At 43.2% G+C, this 20,337-nt stretch overlaps 1 protein-coding gene and 1 long non-coding RNA gene across 2 annotated transcripts in view; both read right to left on the bottom strand.

Annotated features, from left to right (window-relative positions):
- Window positions 1-4,414: 4,414 nt before the first annotated feature.
- Window positions 4,415-20,337, bottom strand: part of LOC308458544 — a 344,702-nt gene continuing 328,779 nt past the window's right edge. Inside the window, exon 3 of the long non-coding RNA XR_013977541.1 lies at window positions 4,415-4,852. This is a non-coding gene — a long non-coding RNA (uncharacterized lncRNA). The remainder of the gene's footprint in view (window positions 4,853-20,337) is intronic.
- Window positions 14,824-20,311, bottom strand: LOC308457892 (uncharacterized protein; the record flags this gene model as incomplete). Its single annotated transcript, XM_080972115.1, has 4 exons — window positions 14,824-16,256; window positions 17,134-17,263; window positions 19,643-19,984; window positions 20,179-20,311. The coding sequence occupies 4 exons, from the start codon at window positions 20,309-20,311 to the stop codon at window positions 16,034-16,036; spliced, it is 828 nt and encodes a 275-aa protein (XP_080828241.1). The 3' UTR covers window positions 14,824-16,033.

Here is a 20,337-nt window from a genome sequence, read left to right as displayed (position 1 = left end):
TGCAATTCTGGGCCTCATCAATAGGAGTATAGCATCTAGATCAAGGGAAGTAATAGTGCCACTGTATTCTGCTCTGGTCAGACCTCACCTGGAGTACTATGTCCAGTTCTGGGCACCACAGTTCAAGAAGGACACTGACAAACTGGAACGTGTCCAGAGGAGGGCAACCAAAATGGTCAAAGGCCTGGAAACGATGCCTTATGAGGAACGGCTAAGGGAGCTGGGCATGTTTAGCCTGGAGAAGAGGAGGTTAAGGGGTGATATGATAGCCATGTTCAAATATATAAAAGGATGTCACATAGAGGAGGGAGAAAGGTTGTTTTCTGCTGCTCCAGAGAAGCGGACACGGAGCAATGGATCCAAACTACAAGAAAGAAGATTCCACCTAAGCATTAGGAAGAACTTCCTGACAGTAAGAGCTGTTCGACAGTGGAATTTGCTGCCAAGGAGTGTGGTGGAGTCTCCTTCTTTGGAGGTCTTTAAGCAGAGGCTTGACAACCATATGTCAGGAGTGCTCTGATGGTGTTTCCTGCTTGCAGGGGGTTGGACTCGATGGCCCTTGTGGTCTCTTCCAACTCTATGATTCTATGATTCTATGATTCTATGATTCATACACTCTGCACTTCAATCCGGAGAAAGCTGCACTCGCAGAGCTCAGGCGATGCTTCTTTAAAAAGAAAAAAGGTGCTCACCATGAAGTTGTTACAGTAAGTGCGACATGTTAAATGTATGGGGGGGGGGGGGAGAAGTGCCGGTACTCCATACCCTTAGTACCCCCCAATAAAAGGTTTTGTTGTTGTTGTTGTTGGTTAAAGCTCCTCCAATTTGTTAAATTTTAATCAATATAATCTTTCTTCCAGTTTTGTCTTATCAGTCTTCTTTTGGATGTGGGGGCAAAATACTGGAATTAGATATCATGCCGGTCTATTTTCCATAAGTCATGACTGTGGCACATATGAGCATCAAATAAAGAAGTATTTTTCACGTCTTATCTATTACATCTGTACACACACACACACACATATACTAAAAATACAGAAAATTCCTGTCTAAAATACAAATACATTCCATCTGATTAAATTCTACCAACAACAATGTGGTTGGACAAGTTCATAATCGGAAGGCAGAAATTGCTGAATAGATAATGTTCAATGATATTGAAGAGGGACTGGTGCTTAATTCTGTCCAATTGCCCATGCTGAAACCTTTCTTGTATTGTAACTGAAAAAGATTTCCACACTGAAATATTCATTACTAAGTTTCTGTCTCCTTCAACTGAAATATATTAAGGCTGGCATGAAGATGGAGGCTCAAGATCCCAGCCAATTACAGATGGCTCTGACTTTACATTTTTCTCTCTCTGTAGAATTGCCTAATGGAAAGACACGTGGGTTTTCAGAAAACTACCAGATTCCTGTCAGCACCTATACACAACTCTTTCCTGTAAAACCCATGTGGATATTTACATGTGTATAGATCTACATATTTTCCACGTCTATATTCAGTGATATAAATCATTCAGAAACTCCATTTTAGAAAGAAATATTGTGCTGGAGTCTCTCCTTTCCTAGAAGTGAATTATGATTAATCTGAAGTTTATTAAAGGGTTTTCTATCACTTTCTCTCTCTCTCTGTGAAATATTTCTAAAGGCCAATATGTCGAAAGGTGAAGCATATCATGACATAAAAAGAATTATTCCCTAATGCATTTTTTTGTTTCACTACACACAAATTCATTTCAGTGGTGAAAACTGCTCAAAACATTTAGGACAAAATCCTATGGTGGGTGAAGAGGTGCAGCCCTGAAGTGTGCATTTTTGCAACCCCACAAATCACTGTGTCTGTCCCTCCACTGCCATTTGTTTTCCAATGATGGGGAGAGCGAAGAAGGGTGTGTCAAGGGCAGAATGATTTTTCCTCCAGCTCTACTGTCACAACAATCCTTACAAGGAAATGAAAAATATGAAAGTTCTGGAGCTGACATAGTTCTTCTCCCCACCCTTTGCACACACCCCTTTATCCTTAGCCAGTGTGGGACTGGCAGGGCCTAGGATTTGGCCATTCTTCCAATATGGATTCTCTGTCCCCTGCACCAATGGGATTGCACTTTATATTTACCACATATCTGAATGAAAATGCTTTTTTTCCTGTCGAACATATGGCATGGTTTTTCTCAGTTACTTAGAAAGCAAACTGCATGGGTACTGCCAGTAGACGATGGCCTGGTGGGGCATCTGTGTTTACCTGACCTCCTGACAGCTGTGATGCTTACCGAGAGAAGATGGGTGAGGCAGCAGGGATGTTGGTGTGGTGCAAATTCATGGGCAGGAGAACGAGACCAGCTCCGCTGGTGCATTTGCACCATGTCAACCTCCCTATCACCTTGGCCCTTCAATGTTCCCTCCCAGTAAGCAAAGGGAGTTCATTCCATCATGGGGATTCGAACCACCGACTTTCTGATCAGCAAGCCCAAGAAGCTTGGTGGTTTAGACCACAGCGCCTCCTGTGTCCCAGCTCCTGCCAACCTAGCAGTTCGAAAGCATGCCAGTGCAAGTAGATAAATAGGTATTGCTATTGCGGGAAGGTAAACGGCATTTCCGTGCGCTCTGGTTTCCATCATGGTGTCCCGCTGCACCAGAAGCAGTTTAGTGCTACTGGCCACATGACCCGGAAAGCTGTCTGTGGACAAGCGCTGGCTCCTTCGGCCTGAAAGCGCAATGAGCGCCGCAACCCCATAGTCGCCTTTGATTGGACTTAACTGTCCAGGGTCATTTACCTTTTTACCTTTACACCTTTAGGCACCAGGCAAAAATGTCCTGTTTTAACCAGGCCTTTGGTTGATCTGATTTACATCCTATGCCCTTTTAAAATGTGTTTTTTTTGGGGGGGGAGGGGGAGCTATTGGGTTGTTGTTTTTATTTTTATTATGTATTTTGTCATTTTATATCTTGATTTTATTCTGTGAACTGCCCTGAGACCACCGGGTATAGGGTGGTATATGAATAATAATAATGATGATGATGATGATGATGATAATAATGATAATAGCAGCTTTGCAGTGTGTAAAATGCTACATGATAGCTGGACTTAAGACACTCAAAACATATCCCACAGTGGAAATTTGAAAGGTCATTTCAGTTTTTCATGCCATTGGTGATCTACAGATGAGCGCCGCACCTCATAGTCGCCTTTGACTGGACTTAACTGTCCAGGGGTTGTTTCCTTTTTTTACCTAGTAAAGAGTACGGACTCATCTTTTGGGAGGTCAGCCCCCAACATGCTGTCCATTACTGAGTGCTCATCTTTATCAGATTGCTCCAAGTCATATTAACTGCATCAGATATTTTATTTTTTAAAAAACCTCTCCCACCCAAAATTGGAGGACATATTTTTAACAGTGTGGGTAAAAACGTCCTGAAAAGAGAGATTCTCAGATCCTGTCAAACTGGTCCAATGCACTTCACAATAAAACAAGCGGCTGTCTCGGGTTATGTCTATGCAGTTTGCACTTTAGCGTCAACCATATTGCCAGTGTGATGTATGGATTCAGCTTCCATTAACAAATTAACCAGCTGCCTGGTGTGAAAAGTAATAGTCAGAATTATAAGACTGAAGACAAAAGGTATCCACAGATGTGTCCACTTATGGATGGGAAAAGAGGCTCACTGAGATTTAGGGGTACTGTGACAATAAACCTCATGTCAAGGAGAATCAATGCGAACTGTAGCTAGGAGACAATGCAGGCATTGCCAACAAAGAGATGTCAACAGGAGAAATCTAATTACCTTCAGCACAGCCTGGCTAATGGGAAAAAGGGAATCCAGATTAAAAGGGAAACAAGACAACAGAAACTAGCTAAATTTAAAATCTACCGTAAGACAGGATCTTCATTAGGCCTAACTAAAATGTCACAAAATAATGAGCAAAGTTTTGAGCTATATCTTCCCATTCAAATTTGACTTTGGATCGTGAAGATATAGATAGTGAAACGAATCTATATTAACAAAATAATATAAAATAAAATACAATAAAAAACAAACAATAAAAAACAAACCCCAGTGGTCCATTCACTCCAAAAAATCTAACTGTGATTGGTGTGTGTATGTGTCTGTCTGTCTGTCTGTCTGTCTGTCTGTCTACCTATCTACCTACCGTATCATCTATCTATCTATATCATCTATCTATCTGATATAATATCCAATTAAGGAGCTAGAATGCTTGAGCATTTTGAGTGAAAAATTTCTTCAGGAAACTCAAAAATATTGTATCTTTTATTAGAACAACCATAACATGCATTAGAACAACAATAACATGTTTATTCTACATGTACTCTGTCAGTAAATTATAATAAGAAAAAGAAACTGTGCTTTACATTCACAGTAACCGTGGACGACAACATAGGATTTGGGCAATGTTTCCTTTACAACAATCTCAGGCCCTTCTCTTTTCTCATTTCTTCTCCCAGCAGCCAGCAAAATGGGCCGACATGAGGAAAATGTCTGCCAAGGAGCTTTAACAAGAGGCAATTTTTAATTAACAGGGGCCAAAGGTGAGGATAACCCCAAGAGTGCTGGGGAGAAATTAACATGGAAAAGCAGTTCCACACTCCTGTGGGTCCCAAAAGGCTAGTCGTATTAGTGGTGTCTGTTCACATTGAGCCTTCGCTGTGTCTTTTTATTGATTCCCTTGTCCAAATCTGACAAAAACAGTGCTGGCCATCAGTTGTTCGGTCACGGTGGCAACTCATGGCTAGAAAGGAACAGCATAGTTGTAAAACATTCCGCATAGTGAGGTCTGCCATTGTGGTCGCATTTCCCAGAACTGATTAATTTGGAGGAGTATCAAGTGAGCGCTGGAATAAGAAGAAAAGAAGATGAGGGGGGGGGGGGGGGACACACAAATTAAATACTGTCCACTGTTTCCTCTTCAGGATGATATTTTACTACTCTCTATCTGTTTGGCTAGGTCTTTGTAAAAGTCATTGAAATACAATGTCCTGTTTAAGGAAGACATTTTGCATAGCATGCACTCATGACATTAGTTTTGCAAAATAATATCCTGTGGATAAAAGGTTTTCGAAGCTGTGAATCTATTCACATCACCTGTGTATAAGGCCTATTGAAGACAGTGGGACTGACTTCTAAATCAACATGCATAGAATTATGCTGCATATTATCTGCCAGGAAGCAAATGTATAAAGAATTAATCTGTACAGCAAGCAAATACTTAAGTCTATTATTTTGATAGCTGGTTGGAAACCCATGTAAAGTTCCCATAAAGGAAAACCTTGGTTAGTGCTTTTGTTCTTGCTACAGACATGTTGGGTGAAATATATAGTTTTTCTTCTTAATTATTGTTGGCATTGTACAGATTTTAAACAAAATGCAATTTTAGCAGATCTGAAATGGTTTTAATTAAAAAATTTGTTTTGATTTTTTCATGTCAAACTTTATTTCATTCTTGATCTAAATAACCATCTTAACTACGAATCCTTGTTAAGAAATAGCTTTTTAGAAGTGATTCTTTTTTTCTCTTGTCCTTTTCATAGGAGTTCTTAACCCTAATTTGATTCATGTGTTTAGAAGTCTGAAAATAAACACTTGTGACCATTTACCAGAGCAATCTATATACAGAAAGAGGTTGGCTCTAACGTAGGGGCAGAGAACTGGATCTGACTGGTAGGCCATATCCTTATTTTCCCCATCCACCCATTGGCCAAGTTTGACAGGTGGGTGGGAATGCCCATCTATCAATCACCTGACATCATAATGATCTCAGGCGGCTTGTTTTTGCCCACATGGATGATCAGCTGATTGTTGCTTGCAAAGCACAGTACATGCGGCTTTTGTAAGTGTGGGTGATCAGCTGATCAGAGGTGCCCCTAAACCTTCTTTGGCTCAGATATGTTTTTATCTTCCCACATCTGACACCATATATAATGTCAGGTAGGTAGACAATGACATGGCTTGGCCAAAACAGTGTAACAAACAAAACAAGGAATGCTAAGTCTCTGTTAGATGCGTCATGGAAGCATCTCACAAAGATCTATGAAATCATCTCAAAGAAGAAGCAAAAAGAAGTTAGAAAATAAGAGTATGGCTGAAGAATTTCCTTTGCCCATTTCTCTTGTGCCTTTCACCCACCATGTATGAACTAAGAATCTATTTTTTTTACAAAAAAATCTTCCTCATGTTGTAGCTACTCTTCATGGAAAATTTTCAGATATGGATGAGGCATCAAATTAAGGCACGGCGCAGTTGGCAAATTCATTTTGCCATTTAACACCGCTCCTCCTCAAAAGAGTCTCAATCTGTAGCCCTCCAGATGTCTTTGGTCAGCCATGATAGGAGTTCTAGTCCAGCAAAACCAGGAGGGTCACAATTTCCTTACCTCTGAATTAAAGTAAAATGGAGGCTGATCTTACCTGCCCAAGCCAACCCCTGGTTTTGCTGCTGTGATGACACCAAATGTGTTATTTATAAAATAAAGTACCTCAATCTTTCACTGGCTGATTAACATTTTATGGCCTTTTAAATGTTTCTGTGGCAGGTAGGTTATTGGCCTGTTTTCTTTTCTTATGTATTTTATTTATTTGAATTATATTTCTATGCCGCTTTTCCCTCACATGAGTCTCCAAGAGACTTACATACCATAAATAATAACATAGCAGAACATCACAACTACAACATAAATCATATAAAATAACTGACAAATCATCGGTGAAACAACCACCTTCTGTGAAGCACTATTAAGAAAACAACTTAAAAAATAGGTTAAACAGCATAACCCCAATAAAAGTCATATTATAAAATTCACAAAGCATTACAGCGCTCATAATCCACAATGTCCAATTTTGTGTTTTCATTTTGTATTTGTGCGCTGTGAACTGCCCTGTGGTTCATCTTCAGATGAAAGGCAGTATAAAAATATAATAAATATTTAAAAAATATAAGCATCAAAGGTCTTAGGAAAATAATAGTGTGGAGTGCTGTTTCAGAGGAGGACGAGGCTGTGGAGAATATCCATGTGATGTACCCCCTCAACCACCCTTTCTGGGATGGTGTGTGTCACTTCATTGCTTAGCCTACGGTGTGAAAACCTTATGTTATTTCCAGTTGGAAAACCATACTGTATGTCATGATTGTGCTGGTTTTATTATGTTGGGGCATCACCGTTTAAATCAAGAACATAGAGATACCACAAAAACATTCATTGCCAGAACAAACAAATCTTAGAGGAAGTATTGACAGGTGATATTTTAATTGCTTTGACCTCTAAAGTGATTAAATAATCATGAAACCGCTTCTGTTTAACAACTGCTTGAAGTACTTTATATTCTTGTCTCCGAGTGGAACGGAATCTAGCTTGTAATGGTGTGATTGATTTTTCCATATCAAATACAATGTTATGGTCTGTTGTTTCCAACGCAAACGTACAAGAATCTGTCTTCGGGCTCGGGCTTTGGCCCGGCACTCTCAAGCCATACTTTATGTGACCACATCCTTCCATTACAAGTATGAGTGGATTAATATTGATTTCCACCCCCTCCCTCTCTTTCTCTTCCAGAGCTGAAGGTCCATCTTAACAGCAATAAATTACACAGCAGAAATATGAGGATAAGTTTCCTCCTCCTTGCTCTTCATAGTAAGGATTAGTGCATTGTCTTAAAAAGCAAGGTCTGTTTCTCTTAACCCGTTGGGAAGTTCCAGGAGAAAGCATGGCTTTGGACTCCGGATGTTTATTTGACGTGGAGCATGCCAGCAGAACTTCTGAGCTGCCTGGAAAGCTGGTTCAACAAAAGCTTCCAACCCTTTCCACATGTTGACAAGAGCAAGATGGTGAAAAATATAGCAGCAAAGATTTCTACTAATTGTGAGAACCAAAGACCTGAATTCCTTGATGTGCATCCTGTCTGCCTGTTTCCTGGCCAATGGATAAATCCATCTCTGACACTGGTGTTGTTAAACTTGTTTCTGGAGAGAAATGTTGATCTTAACCATAAAGAGCTGTTGAGTCATTTACTCTCAGCTGCACAAGCTGGTGTAGCTCAAAATTGAAAAACACTTCAGAATGTAAATATTGACCCGTGGAATCAAAAAAGTTTGGCAAGGTGCTCTTTTAGAGGAATTAACCCAAAAACTAAGTGTGGGAAGAGATAAGGGCCTTATTTGAGAAAACATGGAAAGCGTTTATTAAATACTAGCATGGAATGCCTGGCATTGCCCAGGAATTTGAAGAAACCAAAAAATATTGTGTTTTTCACAGGGTAAAAAGGTAAAAAGGTAAAAAGGTAAAGGACCCCTGGATGGCTAAGTCTAGTCAAAGGTGACTATGGGGTTGCGGCACTCATCTCACTTTCAGGCCGAGGGTGCTGGTGTTTGTCCACAGACAGCTTTCCGGGTCATGTAGCCAGCATGACTAAACCGCTGACACTAGCACACAGAAGAAACGTTTTGGTCCACCAATGGAAGAAAAAGGCTGGAATGGAGCTTCTGCCTGCCTCTCCCCCTCTCTCTTCCCTTCCACAGTTGAGGGAACTGGGTTTCCTCTTCCACTGTCTGGTTCCATTGTTTCCCTGCCCATCTCACACCCAAGGAGAGCTGGTTGCCACGCTCCACTCTCCCTTCCTTGCTGCAGAGGGGACAGAAAGCAATCTGTTATGGCCCTCTCAATGCCATGACTGTGCATGGAGAAGTGATGGAAGGCAGCAGAGGTACAGGGAGGTCCTCTGTATGGGAGTTCCTCCTCCTGCCAGCCAGCCAGCAGCTTTTGGCCATGTGTGATTTTGGGTGCCTCTGGAACAGGTAACCCTATAATGTATACCTGGTTGGAAAACTGCACGGCAAAATTCAGAAAAGTGCATTTTTTGATAGCTTTTGTTTCAGTTCATGTGTTTTTCTGGTAAATGCAAATCAAGTAGTTTTACATTAAAATGCAATCTGAACCAAATTTCTTCCTAATTCCTACATCTGACTCTGCTTTGAATTTTTTTAAATTCAGTGGCGATGTTGGATGAAATGTTGGATGATTGTTGGATGAAATGATGGGTTTTATATTAGTGTCGGATAAAATGATTTTGTCCTGCCAAATGCTATATTCACTCAGAGCTTCTTTGAAGTCTACAAAAATAATTTTATCTCTCCCCAGAACATGAGTTCATTCACTATCTCTGGGGGAAAGCAAAAAGTTAATTATGTGGATGATAGCTTGCTTTGGGGATTGTACAGACAACAAAACTGCAAAAAATGCAAAAAAACAAATTAATGGTGGTGAGAAAGTCCTGTTGCACATTTTATTGAAAAGTTATATCCTCAATAATTACATTAAAAGGATTACTGTGGTGTAAAAGGTTCCTATGGAGTCTGTGAAGTCTATCACACACTGAAAAATTTCCAGATGTTTGTTTTACCCATAGTGGTTGCAGCAGAATCCAAATTAATGCAAGATACTGCCTAGAAATCAATAAAAATTTCTAATGAGTACATGGAAAGCATTAAAAAAAAAGATTTGAGAAGGATTTGAACTACAGTAAAAAAACCCAAATGTTCTTGTTTGCTCAATTAAAAAACACACACGTTATACCTCTGGAATACATTTAATTCTCAGATTCCTCTTAAAGGAGACAGTCTGTTTATTTCAGTCTTATGAAGAACCTTGGGGCATAGTATATAAAATGTCAGCAATAAATTTGAAAAATGTTAACTGTAATGCTAACAAAACACATCTGTCCTTAATACGGATAATAAAAACCTGGAACATTAATAAATGAAAAAAAGAAAAGAAAATGAAAATGAAAGCATTACCTGAACGCTGATAGGTTCCTAGGTTGTTGCGGACTGTGCAGTCAGGATATTTATGTCCAATGAACTTGATTTATACCATCCGGGCTGAGTATAAACTGTTGCTTACACAGGGCAAGACCTGGAAAGTCTCATTTGTATGGTAATGATTAAGTTTAGTGCTTATACCACCAACCAGTGCCATTGAAACTACAAATGTGAAGAGAGAAACAAGAAGTGAGCGTATGGGGTGGGGGTGGCCATTTCCCCTAATCTCAAGGGCCATATGTTTATAGGTTTCCCCAAAAGCAGCTATGGAGAACTCTGGCCAATTCCTGAAATTTTATATGTAAAGTAAGGTATAACTTTTCCCTGGTGACTAAGCAATTCATTCGCAGTGAGTAATTACGGTATTTTATTGTCATCAAAGTAAATATACTATACTATATACTATAGTATATAGTACTATAGTATATAGTGTGTGTATATATATATATATATATATATATATATATATACTATAGTATATAGTATATAGTATATACAGGAGTGCCTGGCGTGCTTTGGTCCATGGGGTCATGAAGAGTCGGACACGACTAAACGACTAAACAACAACAACAACATATACTATATACTGTTATTAAGTATTTTAACAAAATTGCCTTGTAAACTACAATAGGCATGGACTACCTAACTCTGATCAGAGATGTCCCCTCTAGAACAGCCTTCTTTTCCTTCGTTGCACAATGACACAGTCCTGAATTCATATGTTCTCCTTCTCCTGTACAACACTGGCTCTTATTTTTAAATTTTTGATGTGTAAGTCCTTAGACTATAGGTAGTATGCTCCAGCAAAGTCTAGAGCAGGGGATGCAGGTGGCGCTGTGGTCTAAACCACTGAGCCTCTTGGACTTGCCAATAGGAAGATTGGCGGCGGTTCAAATCCCCACAACGGGGTGAGCTCCCGTCGCTCTGTCCCAGCTCCTGCCAACATAGCAGTTCAAAAGCACACCAGTGCAAGTAGATAAATAGGTACCACTGCACCTGGGAAGGTAAACGGCGTTTCCATGTGCTCTGGTTTCTGTCACGGTGTTCCATTGTGCCAGAAGCAGTTCAGCCAGAAGCATGGCTGCATGACTCGGAAAGCTGTCTGGGCCTGAAAGCAAGATGAGCGCCACAACCCCAGGACCCCACTTAACCATCCAGAGGTCCTTTATCTTTTTACCATTTAGAGCAGGGCTGGCTAATCTGCTGCCCTCCAGCTCTTGTTCAACCACAGTTCCCATAATTCCTGTTTGTTGGCCATGCTGGCCGGGACTGATAGTAGGACCACAGGTTGGCTACCCTTGGCCTACTGCAACACAGTATAGATTTATCCAGTTCCATTCCGGCATTACTCTTTTGGTTCCATTATGTTGTGCATTCCACTCTGGCTGTCTTCCATTAGGAAAACGAACTTTTGCAACATTTAGAATGGAATTTGAACATGCACTTTCACACTTTGCTCACTGCAAATTTTCTCCCTTTGTATTTTTAAATTGATCCTCCCTGCAGAAAGACTCCTGTGTGAGGTATAAATCAATCAATCAATCAATCAATCAATCAATCAATCAATGCCACTATTTCATTGGCAGTAGGCATATTTTGTAGAATGGTGGTGCTTTTGATATTGTTCTAGGTTAGAAAGAGGGGTGGTAGGCTCTGTCTTAAACCTTTTCTTTTTCTTAAAAAGAAAAACAAGTTTTATTTAATTATCATTTGAATATGATTCACTCCTGCTTTTATACAGTTGAATTACCACAGACACACACAGTTTGCACGCTCAGCCTCTTTGAAGAGTCATTAGTTGAGAGCTCTTGGTGAAAGGAGAGCAGAAAATTCCATGTTATCATTGGCAGATGGATTTTTTCTTTTTGCATGTGACGTCCAGGGCTTAGTGTGTAATGGCTATTTGTGATATGTGTTGCACTTCCTGGTTAACTCAACAAAATATACGAATCTGACGAAATCTCATGTAGTGTTTATTTTAGTGTTTCTGTAATGTAGTATAAACTGTAATTTATGAGGTGACATTGAAGAAAATTCCAGGGGAAGTTGAGTATAAGATTAAGGGATTATTAAATCAACTTTATTGTGTTTCCAAAACTTAAAAACAATTTACAGCTGCTATAAATTGTATAAGTGTGTTATCAACCCATAAATTTTAATAATTTAATAAACATTCTTTTGTAAAGTTGGGCACAGGGCCAGAACCCTGAACTGTTTGTCCAATCAGTTTTACTAGCAATGTACTGCTTATCTGCCTAATGCATACACAATCTCTTTGTCATTTGTAAAGAGTGGTTATTACTTTTAATGGACCACTTGTTGGACATCAGAGAAATAAGAAAACAACCAGTCAAGCCTGCTTCCTTCCTTCTCCATTGGTTGTTCCTCAGGACTCACATGCATCGGGAAACAGAAATCGCTCCTGCTTTGTTTTATACATCTATGTTCATTTCCTAAAGGATTCTGGGTACTTTCATTTTTGGAATGGCAGACTCTGATGCATGGGGTGGGTGGGGGGAAGAAATGGGGAGAGGCCCAGTCGTGGGAACATGGGTTGGAAATGGATGGATCTTCCTTTTCCCCTCTGACTTTGGCCACTTCAGAAGGGGAAGCGGGGATCCAGCTTTCGTCCCACCAACCTTCCTGTGGAGACCCTCAATAGAGGCTGGGGAGGGCTCTGTTAAGCCATGAGGCAGAACAGGAAGCAGCAGCGACATAACAGGATCCCATACAGGAGGGTGCTATCTTGCCACCTAGAACCAAGCACCACCTTCACAGACCCAGCCACTCCAACGGAGTGCATGTTTGCAATCCCAACATCCCCGCAAGCTGAGAAAGTGCTGGAGATGCAACGAGGTCAAGGGTACATTCCTTCATATGTGGTGGACCTGTGTCAGAGACATGGCCAGCAGAGAGGAATTTGCAGAGGCGGAGGAAGAGGAAAATAGAAACTTGGGAGTGAAATCCCCAAAAAGGATGTTACTTTTTTGCTGTATGCCACAACAGCTGCGAGAATATTGCTAGCGAAGAATTGGAAGAAACAAGATTTACCAACTGTCAAAGAATGGCAGATGAAGATTATGGACTATATGGAACTTGCTGAACTGACCAGGAGACTCCGAGACCAGAGAAAAGAGAAGGTGGAAGAAGACTGGAAGAAGTTCAAGGAATATTTGAAAAAATAAGTTAATATTTAAATCTTTGAATAGCTTTGGAAGTGAATATAGGCTGTAGAGTTTAGAAGTAGAAGAGAGTGTATTTTAAAATAGTATTATTTGTAAGTGATAAAATGTGAAGTTATTTTAAGTGTGATTTAAAAAAAAGATGTTTAGAAACTATGATATATGTAACTCCAGAGGAGGAGGAATTGGCTGCACCCGAGTCTCCAAGAAGTAGGAGGCAGAACAAGCAATTAGAACAAAGGAGGACCAGCAGGAAGCGGGGACGGGCTTGGCGTATAATTGGCCTTGGAAGAGGCTGGAAGCCAGTTGAGTCAACTGACTCCGACAGTGAGGAATGAGTTGTGGAAGCTTGGATTACTGGGAGCCTGTTATTGCTAATAAACCTCAACTAGTTAAATTGCCAGTGTGTCGCGTCTTGTGTGAGAGAAGTGCTAAACCTGACAACCTGTTTTCCTTGGGAAAACCTGCTCTTTACCTCTGAATCAGAGTAAATGTCAATCCATGGAAAAGCCGGTTGATGTTTGCTCAGATTCAGCAGCAAGGAGTGGATTTTCCTGTAGGAAAGGGGCAGGACCAGTGGAAATGTGGACGAGATCCCTCAGCTGTGCTTCTGTCTAATTGAAATCCAGTCACATGTGTTCAAGGGGACCTAAGCCCATAGTGTAACTTACTTGTTCTGGATCCAACCCAAAGGCTTGCTCGCAACTTTGTGACTTTTCAGTTTGTCCTATTTGAGGTATTACGCTAAGACCACTTAGCCACATATTCCACCTGGGAGGAGCCTTTTGCACACACCCTTTCCTCACATGGAATCTAGTACGCCATCAGAAAATGGAAGAGGGTGGACTTGTAGAAGGGTAAAAGAGTATTGGGGAATGATCCACAATGTAGTGCTTTTTTCTGGGGGGGTACACATACCCCTAAACATTTTGTGAATCTTTGTACTTTTGTCCATCTACTGTATTTATTTTCCCCGATTTGAACTATAAAATGGTGATTTTCTTGAGTCAAAATGAGAGTACCCCTAAACATTTTTTAAAGAAAAAAAGCACTACCGTAATGAATTGAAAAAAAATGTTTAAAAGTACGTTCCCAAAAAGCCCCAGAGTCTTTTCTGTTGGGGATAACCCAGACAGAAATTCCCAGGTGTCAAAAAAGGTTATTTTTGTATGCCACTACTGCAGCCCATGTTTTCTTAGCCCCCAAATGGAAAATGAGAAGGTCCCAACTGAAGAAGAAGAAGAAGAGTTTGGATTTGATATCCCGCCTTTCACTCCCTTTAAGGAGTCTCAAAGCGGCTAACATTCTCCTTTCCCTTCCTCCCCCAGAACAAACACTCTGTGAGGTGAGTGGGGCTGAGAGACTTCAGAGAAGTGTGACTGGCCCAAGGTCACCCAGCAGCTGCATGTGGAGGAGCGGAGACGCGAACCCGGTTCCCCAGATAATGAGACTACCGCTCTTAACCACTACACCATACTGACAACTTAAACTGATTGAATATGCGCAACTTGCGGACCTAATTTATAGAACAAGATAACAAGAAGAACATATGTTTAAAGAAGATTGAAAAATGTTTATTGAATATATGGGGGGAATTGTGTACAGCTGAAAACATTGGCAGCATTAAGATAAATTCAGTAGTGTAAATAATAATAATAATAATAATAATAATAATAATAATAATAATAATATCATTTATACCCTGCCCTCTCCAGCCAAGACCGGGCTCAGGGCAGCTAACAACCAATAATAAAAACAAGTTGATTATTAGAACAGGCTCCTATGTATTATTACAGGATAGTGGATCTTATAGCATAGTAGTGGTTGCAGTAAGCTTACTGTTCTACTGATGAAGCCTAGGATGGCGAAACAAGGCTAATAATAATCCTTGTCTTAGACTCTGTGAAAGGATTCTGTGGAACTGTAACAACCCTTCATGTGGATTATTGGACTCTTTCAACAGACAGGTGGAATAGATACTTATACATGTATGGACCTTATGCATGAACTGACTAGAGAATGAACTGATCCACTGGGTCTTCTGCTTTCTTCGTTGAACTTTATGAGACTTCTGTTGAAATCTACAAATAGATACAATGAATAGTATACCTTATTTATTCAAAAGTACAGCCGGTTACGGTTTGTGCGTTTATTGAGTATGTTCCACGTAACCATAGGTTTGTTGTTTTTGGTTGGCAAATGGTGCCACTCCTATTGCATGTTGAGTCCCACAATGCCACCCCCCCAAAAAAAATTCACACATCACACATCAATTTTTGTTTAAGGTTTTTGGCATAATTTTGGCCACAACTTTATTCAAAATACAAAAAATGTGAGTGGTTGCTTAGGCATTGGTTATGACTATCTGTCCTTGCCCCAGGGACAGAACTGACTTCCGGATTCCAACGGAAGCCAGTGTGGGAAACAAGTATTGGGTGAGAAAATGAAGCTGGGCATCAGTCCCTCACTTCTTACCTTCATGTTCCTGTGGGGCTTGCACGGCCCAAGTCCGATGCCAGGGACAAGGACGAAAAGAATGGCAAGCCCCTGGATTCCTTTACCGGAATTCCCTTTCCGCACCACCATTGGAGGGGTAGGCACTTACCCCTCCACCAACCATTTTAACCAATGCCTAACCGCCATGGAGCCCTAAGCTCACCGCCAAACCACTCACAGACCCAGCCAAGCCTTCAGCTTAGCCACCACCGCACCCAGCCAAGCCTCATTCCCTAAGGCAGAAAGGTGCACGTCATCATCTCTGAAAAAGGATTCAGCCTGAAAAAGAATCTCAGGATGGGAAATCACATCTCCACCCAGCTCAAAAATCTTTTTAGACACAGCAGAATTGATACGTTTTCTGGCCCTTTCAGTGGCAGCTGGGCAACGACTACCTATCCAAACGCGTCATTGCAAAAGCTTTGACCAAGTTTTTTTTTTGCTGTCGGCACCATTGCCCGCAGCACCTCTAGGTCACCCAAAATTGCAGCACATAATGAAAAACAGTCCATGGAAACCAGGTCGTTCTCACCCAGCTGCACCACGATAGCCGAGGGCGGCGCTTCCAAAAGCATCTGCCTCCGAATCAGCGGCAGGAACTCTGGCCAGCGCATTCCCCGTCTGGACAGCCAAGACAAGTGCACATGTGGAGGAAGGCCGAGACCTGATCCCAATCTGGACTGCCGTGCTCCGATGCCAGCCCAATGCATGATGCTGTGCCCCACCATCCAGATGCGGACAGCTGCTAAACCTGAGATAAAACAAGCAAAAAAGATGTAAGATACCAAAATTGTTAACGAACATAACCTCTGAACGCATTTGATTTCCAGCGACCCAAATCCTTTATTCTGGCGGCTGACAGGCCCCAGTGCACTGCCGTCATGGCAGCCCCGATCCTAAAGGAATGGGGGGCAAAACCATAGGCTGAATCGCCACAAGCCAGGATCACCTTCCGCATCACCATTGCAAACTGGTGCCGTGACAGGGGCAACCCATTCTCATGCCTCAATAGAGGACCATCCCCTGGGGGGCGGACGGCCAGGTACTTCCTGACATCTTTGACAGGGCAAGGGCCTGCCTCCCCCGTAGCAGGGAGACGAATAAGGGCTCCCCTACCCATCTGATTCATTTTTGAGTTCCTAATTGTGAGTCTCAGCTCCGCAGGGGATAACTGTACATCCTGGAGCAATAGGCCCCTAGAATGACCGTCCCTGTAAGCCTCCAGCACGAGCTCACCCACTCTCAAAGCTCCAAAGAAGGCAATAGAAAAGGCTGCTGAAAAAAGGCGAGCCTCATACCCAGACCAGCACACATTCTGCAACTTTTTGCGCATCCTGCACAACAAGTTGAATGGGAGCAGGGTTGCTGGTCAGGAAGGACAAAGTCTACCCCAACCTTCAAGGGCCTTACGCACGACAAACTTCGCGCAAGGATCTTTATCAAAAAATGATTTACAGAAAAATGCTATGGCAGCTGCTTGAATCCTGATTGTCTTAGCTGCACATCCCAACTGAAACAGGTGCACCAAATATCTTAGCACCTGAGAAGTGGAGGGCGGGGCCCTCCTTTCCTCACTGGCCGACTGATGCGCAAAGGCCAAAAAATCAGTCCAAGCTTTAGTGTGCGACCTGAGGGTAGAAGGGGCAATAGATGCCACTACTCCCTGCAAAACTAATTGCTGCCAAGGTTCCAGAGATGATCCGGGAAATATTCCGGACGTTTCCGAGCCTCTGGAACCAGAAGTCTGAACCGCTCCACCTGAAAACGGGACAGAGCATCAGCAATTTCGTTAGATACCCCAGGAATGAAACGTGCAGAAAACACTATATTATAATGTAAACAATGTAAAACAAAGGCCCGCAAAAGGGCTGATACCCTAGGAGAGCGTGATGACAGCTTGGCCAGCACGGTCACCACCGCCTGGTTATCGGTCCAGAAGCAAACACGACGGTCCCTGAACTCATCGACCCACAAGTGCACTGCCACTGCAATGGGAAAAACTCAAGAAAAGTTAGGTCCCACGTAATGGCTTCTCCCTGCCATGCGGGTGGCCAACGCATGGTGCACCATCTGTCTTTCCAATATAGACCAAAGCCCAGGGAACCTGCAGCATCTGATTGCACCTGGAAGTCATTATGTAAGTTCAGCGTGTCTTGCCATAACGATACCCCATTGAATTCCTCCAGGAATTCAAGCCAAATGCAAAGATCAGCCTTCACCTCACTGGAGAGGCGGACTCGATGATGTGGGGCCCTCAACCCCGCAGTGAGTTGAGCCAGGTGTGAACACAAAGGGCGCCCAGGGGCCACCACCCTGCACACGAAATTCAGGTGTCCTAATAGTGACTGGAGTTGCCTTAGGGACACCTTCTTCAAAGGGAGCAATTCCTCTATGACTTTCTTCAAGGCAACCAGCTTATCTTTTGGCAAGCTGGACGTTTGGGAAACCGTATCCAAAAGGATACCTAGGTAAGTCAGCTGGGTCGAAGGACCCTCAGTCCTTTCCGCTGCGAGCGGAACCCCCAGTTCTTGCATGAGGTCAGCGAAGGCGTGCAGCAACACCGAGCAATTGCCGGTATCACGAGCCGAGGCCAATAAAAAATCATCCAAATAATGCGTCACTCCGCCCAGTCCGGTTTTAAGTTTGAGGGTCCACTCCAAAAACGTGCTGAAAGATTCAAAAGCGGCACACGCTATTGAACAGCCCATAGGCATGGCTTTGTCAAAATAATATTTGCCCTCAAACTGGAAGCCTAGCAGCCAAAAATCCTCCGGATGAATTGGCAGCAAACGAAATGCCGATTCAGCATCGCATTTTGCCAATAAGGCAGCATGGCCGAACTTCCGAATCATCTTGATCGCATGATCAAGAGAGGCATACTTTACAGAGCAAAGCTCCGGAGGAATGACATCATTGACTGAGGTGCCCCTAGGGTGCGATAAATTATGAATCAAACGAAATTCACCTGGGGCCTTCTTCGGCACGATACCCATTGGGGATACATACAAATTATGAAATGGGGGGGGGGGCGCTGAAAGGACCAGCCATACGATGCATAGCCACCTCCTTTGCAATCTTTTTCTGGGCGATCTCAGGTGGCTCCCGAACTGATTTCTGGTTAGAAGGATTCCGTGCCACGGGAGGCATGGCTACCGGAATCCGAAAACCAACAGAAAAACCATTACTCAAATAACGTGCAGCATCCCTATTGGGGTAAGACTGCAACCAAACTTGGAGGGCCGGCAAACGAACAGGACTATGAGCCAAGGAGGTCAATATGCTATTTTCCTATTCCTGAGGTTGAAGGGAGGGGGGCTGACTTGGGGGGTTGCTGAGAAGCCCCTCTTCCCCCACGAAAGGGCCGCCAACTGCCAAAACAAGAGGAAGCAGAATGCAATCCATTGCATTTTTTGCACATGTGAGCATATTTGCACATTTGGCGCTGGCAGGAGCCCTTATTAAAATCCCAGCATAGCAAACAACGGCCAGCTCTAAAAGCCGAAGTCCTCGACTTCTGTTGCTCCGGCACCTTTTTATCAATGAGTGGGGCCACGTGGGTGCTCCACACATCGAGATCCTTGCGATCCCAGCGGGCCGAAGGGATCCTGGCAGCGCGGCGCCTGAAGTTGTCATCATATTTGATTGCAGCTTTTTCACCAGCTTTGGTGAATGCAGAGCGAACGATGGATAGATAAACTATCAAATGAAGGGATCTCCATGGGTAAGCTGCCGTAACCACACCAGCGAAGACCTGGAAACAATCGAGCCAATGTTCGAATGTCCTGTCCTCAGTGGAGGCCCCAGGGCGTTTTTTGGAGGAAGAACTTCCCTTCTCCTGTTCCTCCGAAGGTGGGACCAATTTGAACATGTCTACATAGCGGCCGTTTAAAATTCTGGACCGCAGCTTTGCCGACAAATGCGAACCTGGTATGATATCCCTGGCAGAATTGGTTGAGACTTTAACGTCAGGGACGAACACACTGTCCCTACACTCTTGGACAGCCTCATACTTTGCCCGGTGTGTGTTGGCCCTTCGTTCCCAAGCCCACCGCGGGAGCCCCGAAGCCGATTTTCCAAAACCCCAGTAAAGTTCCATTGAATTACACGCCTCTTCATCAGAACTAGAAGATGACATACCAGTATAAGAGGAAGATGTGTCGTCCTTCCTCCGCTTGGCATGCTTCCGGGAAGACCTCCTGTGGCGACACTTCCCACCCGAAGACTTCCTGGCAGGGACTGGAAGACTGTCTTCAATAGAAGACTCGGAATCAAGATTCGGCTGAGATGGAACTGGAACAGACTGCGGAGAGACAACACGTGAGAGGCCAGAACCTGACACCACTTCAGCCGGGGGCTGAGCGGGCGTACGTCGGCGAGTGGAGGCTGCCGAAGGGCCCTTCTCCCTGAGGCCCACCTGGTGGAACGACCAGACCTCCGTGAATGGCCCCGAACTGCAGGTAAGTCGGGGGACTGGGCTAACTGGGGGTCCACGATCAAACCCCCCGATGATGACCCATCTCTCCCATCTTCACTAGATGACGGTGAAACCGGAGACGACATCATTGCTAAAGGAGGCGGCCTTCCAGACGCGAACGGCTGGGTGGAGCAATGTTGAAGGAAACCATCCATTTCAGCCACGAAGTGAGATAGGGCTGCTGGATCACCGGCCATACTCGCCACCAAGGATTGCACCCGCCCCACTGGTTGGCTTGGGGTGGGTGAGTGAAGCGCCTGGGATGGGCCTCTAATAGGCCGTTTTGAGGCGGCGGCTGAGCCAGGGCGGGCGGCGACTTTCTTCGGAGCCATACCTGCTAGTTAGGAATAAGATCAGA

This window comes from Podarcis pityusensis, assembly GCF_964106645.2.
Source record: "Podarcis pityusensis genome assembly, chromosome: 11".
Classification (NCBI taxonomy): domain Eukaryota; kingdom Metazoa; phylum Chordata; class Lepidosauria; order Squamata; family Lacertidae; genus Podarcis; species Podarcis pityusensis.
Note: the sequence above shows the minus strand (reverse complement) of the source record. Positions and strands in the feature narration are given on the sequence as shown.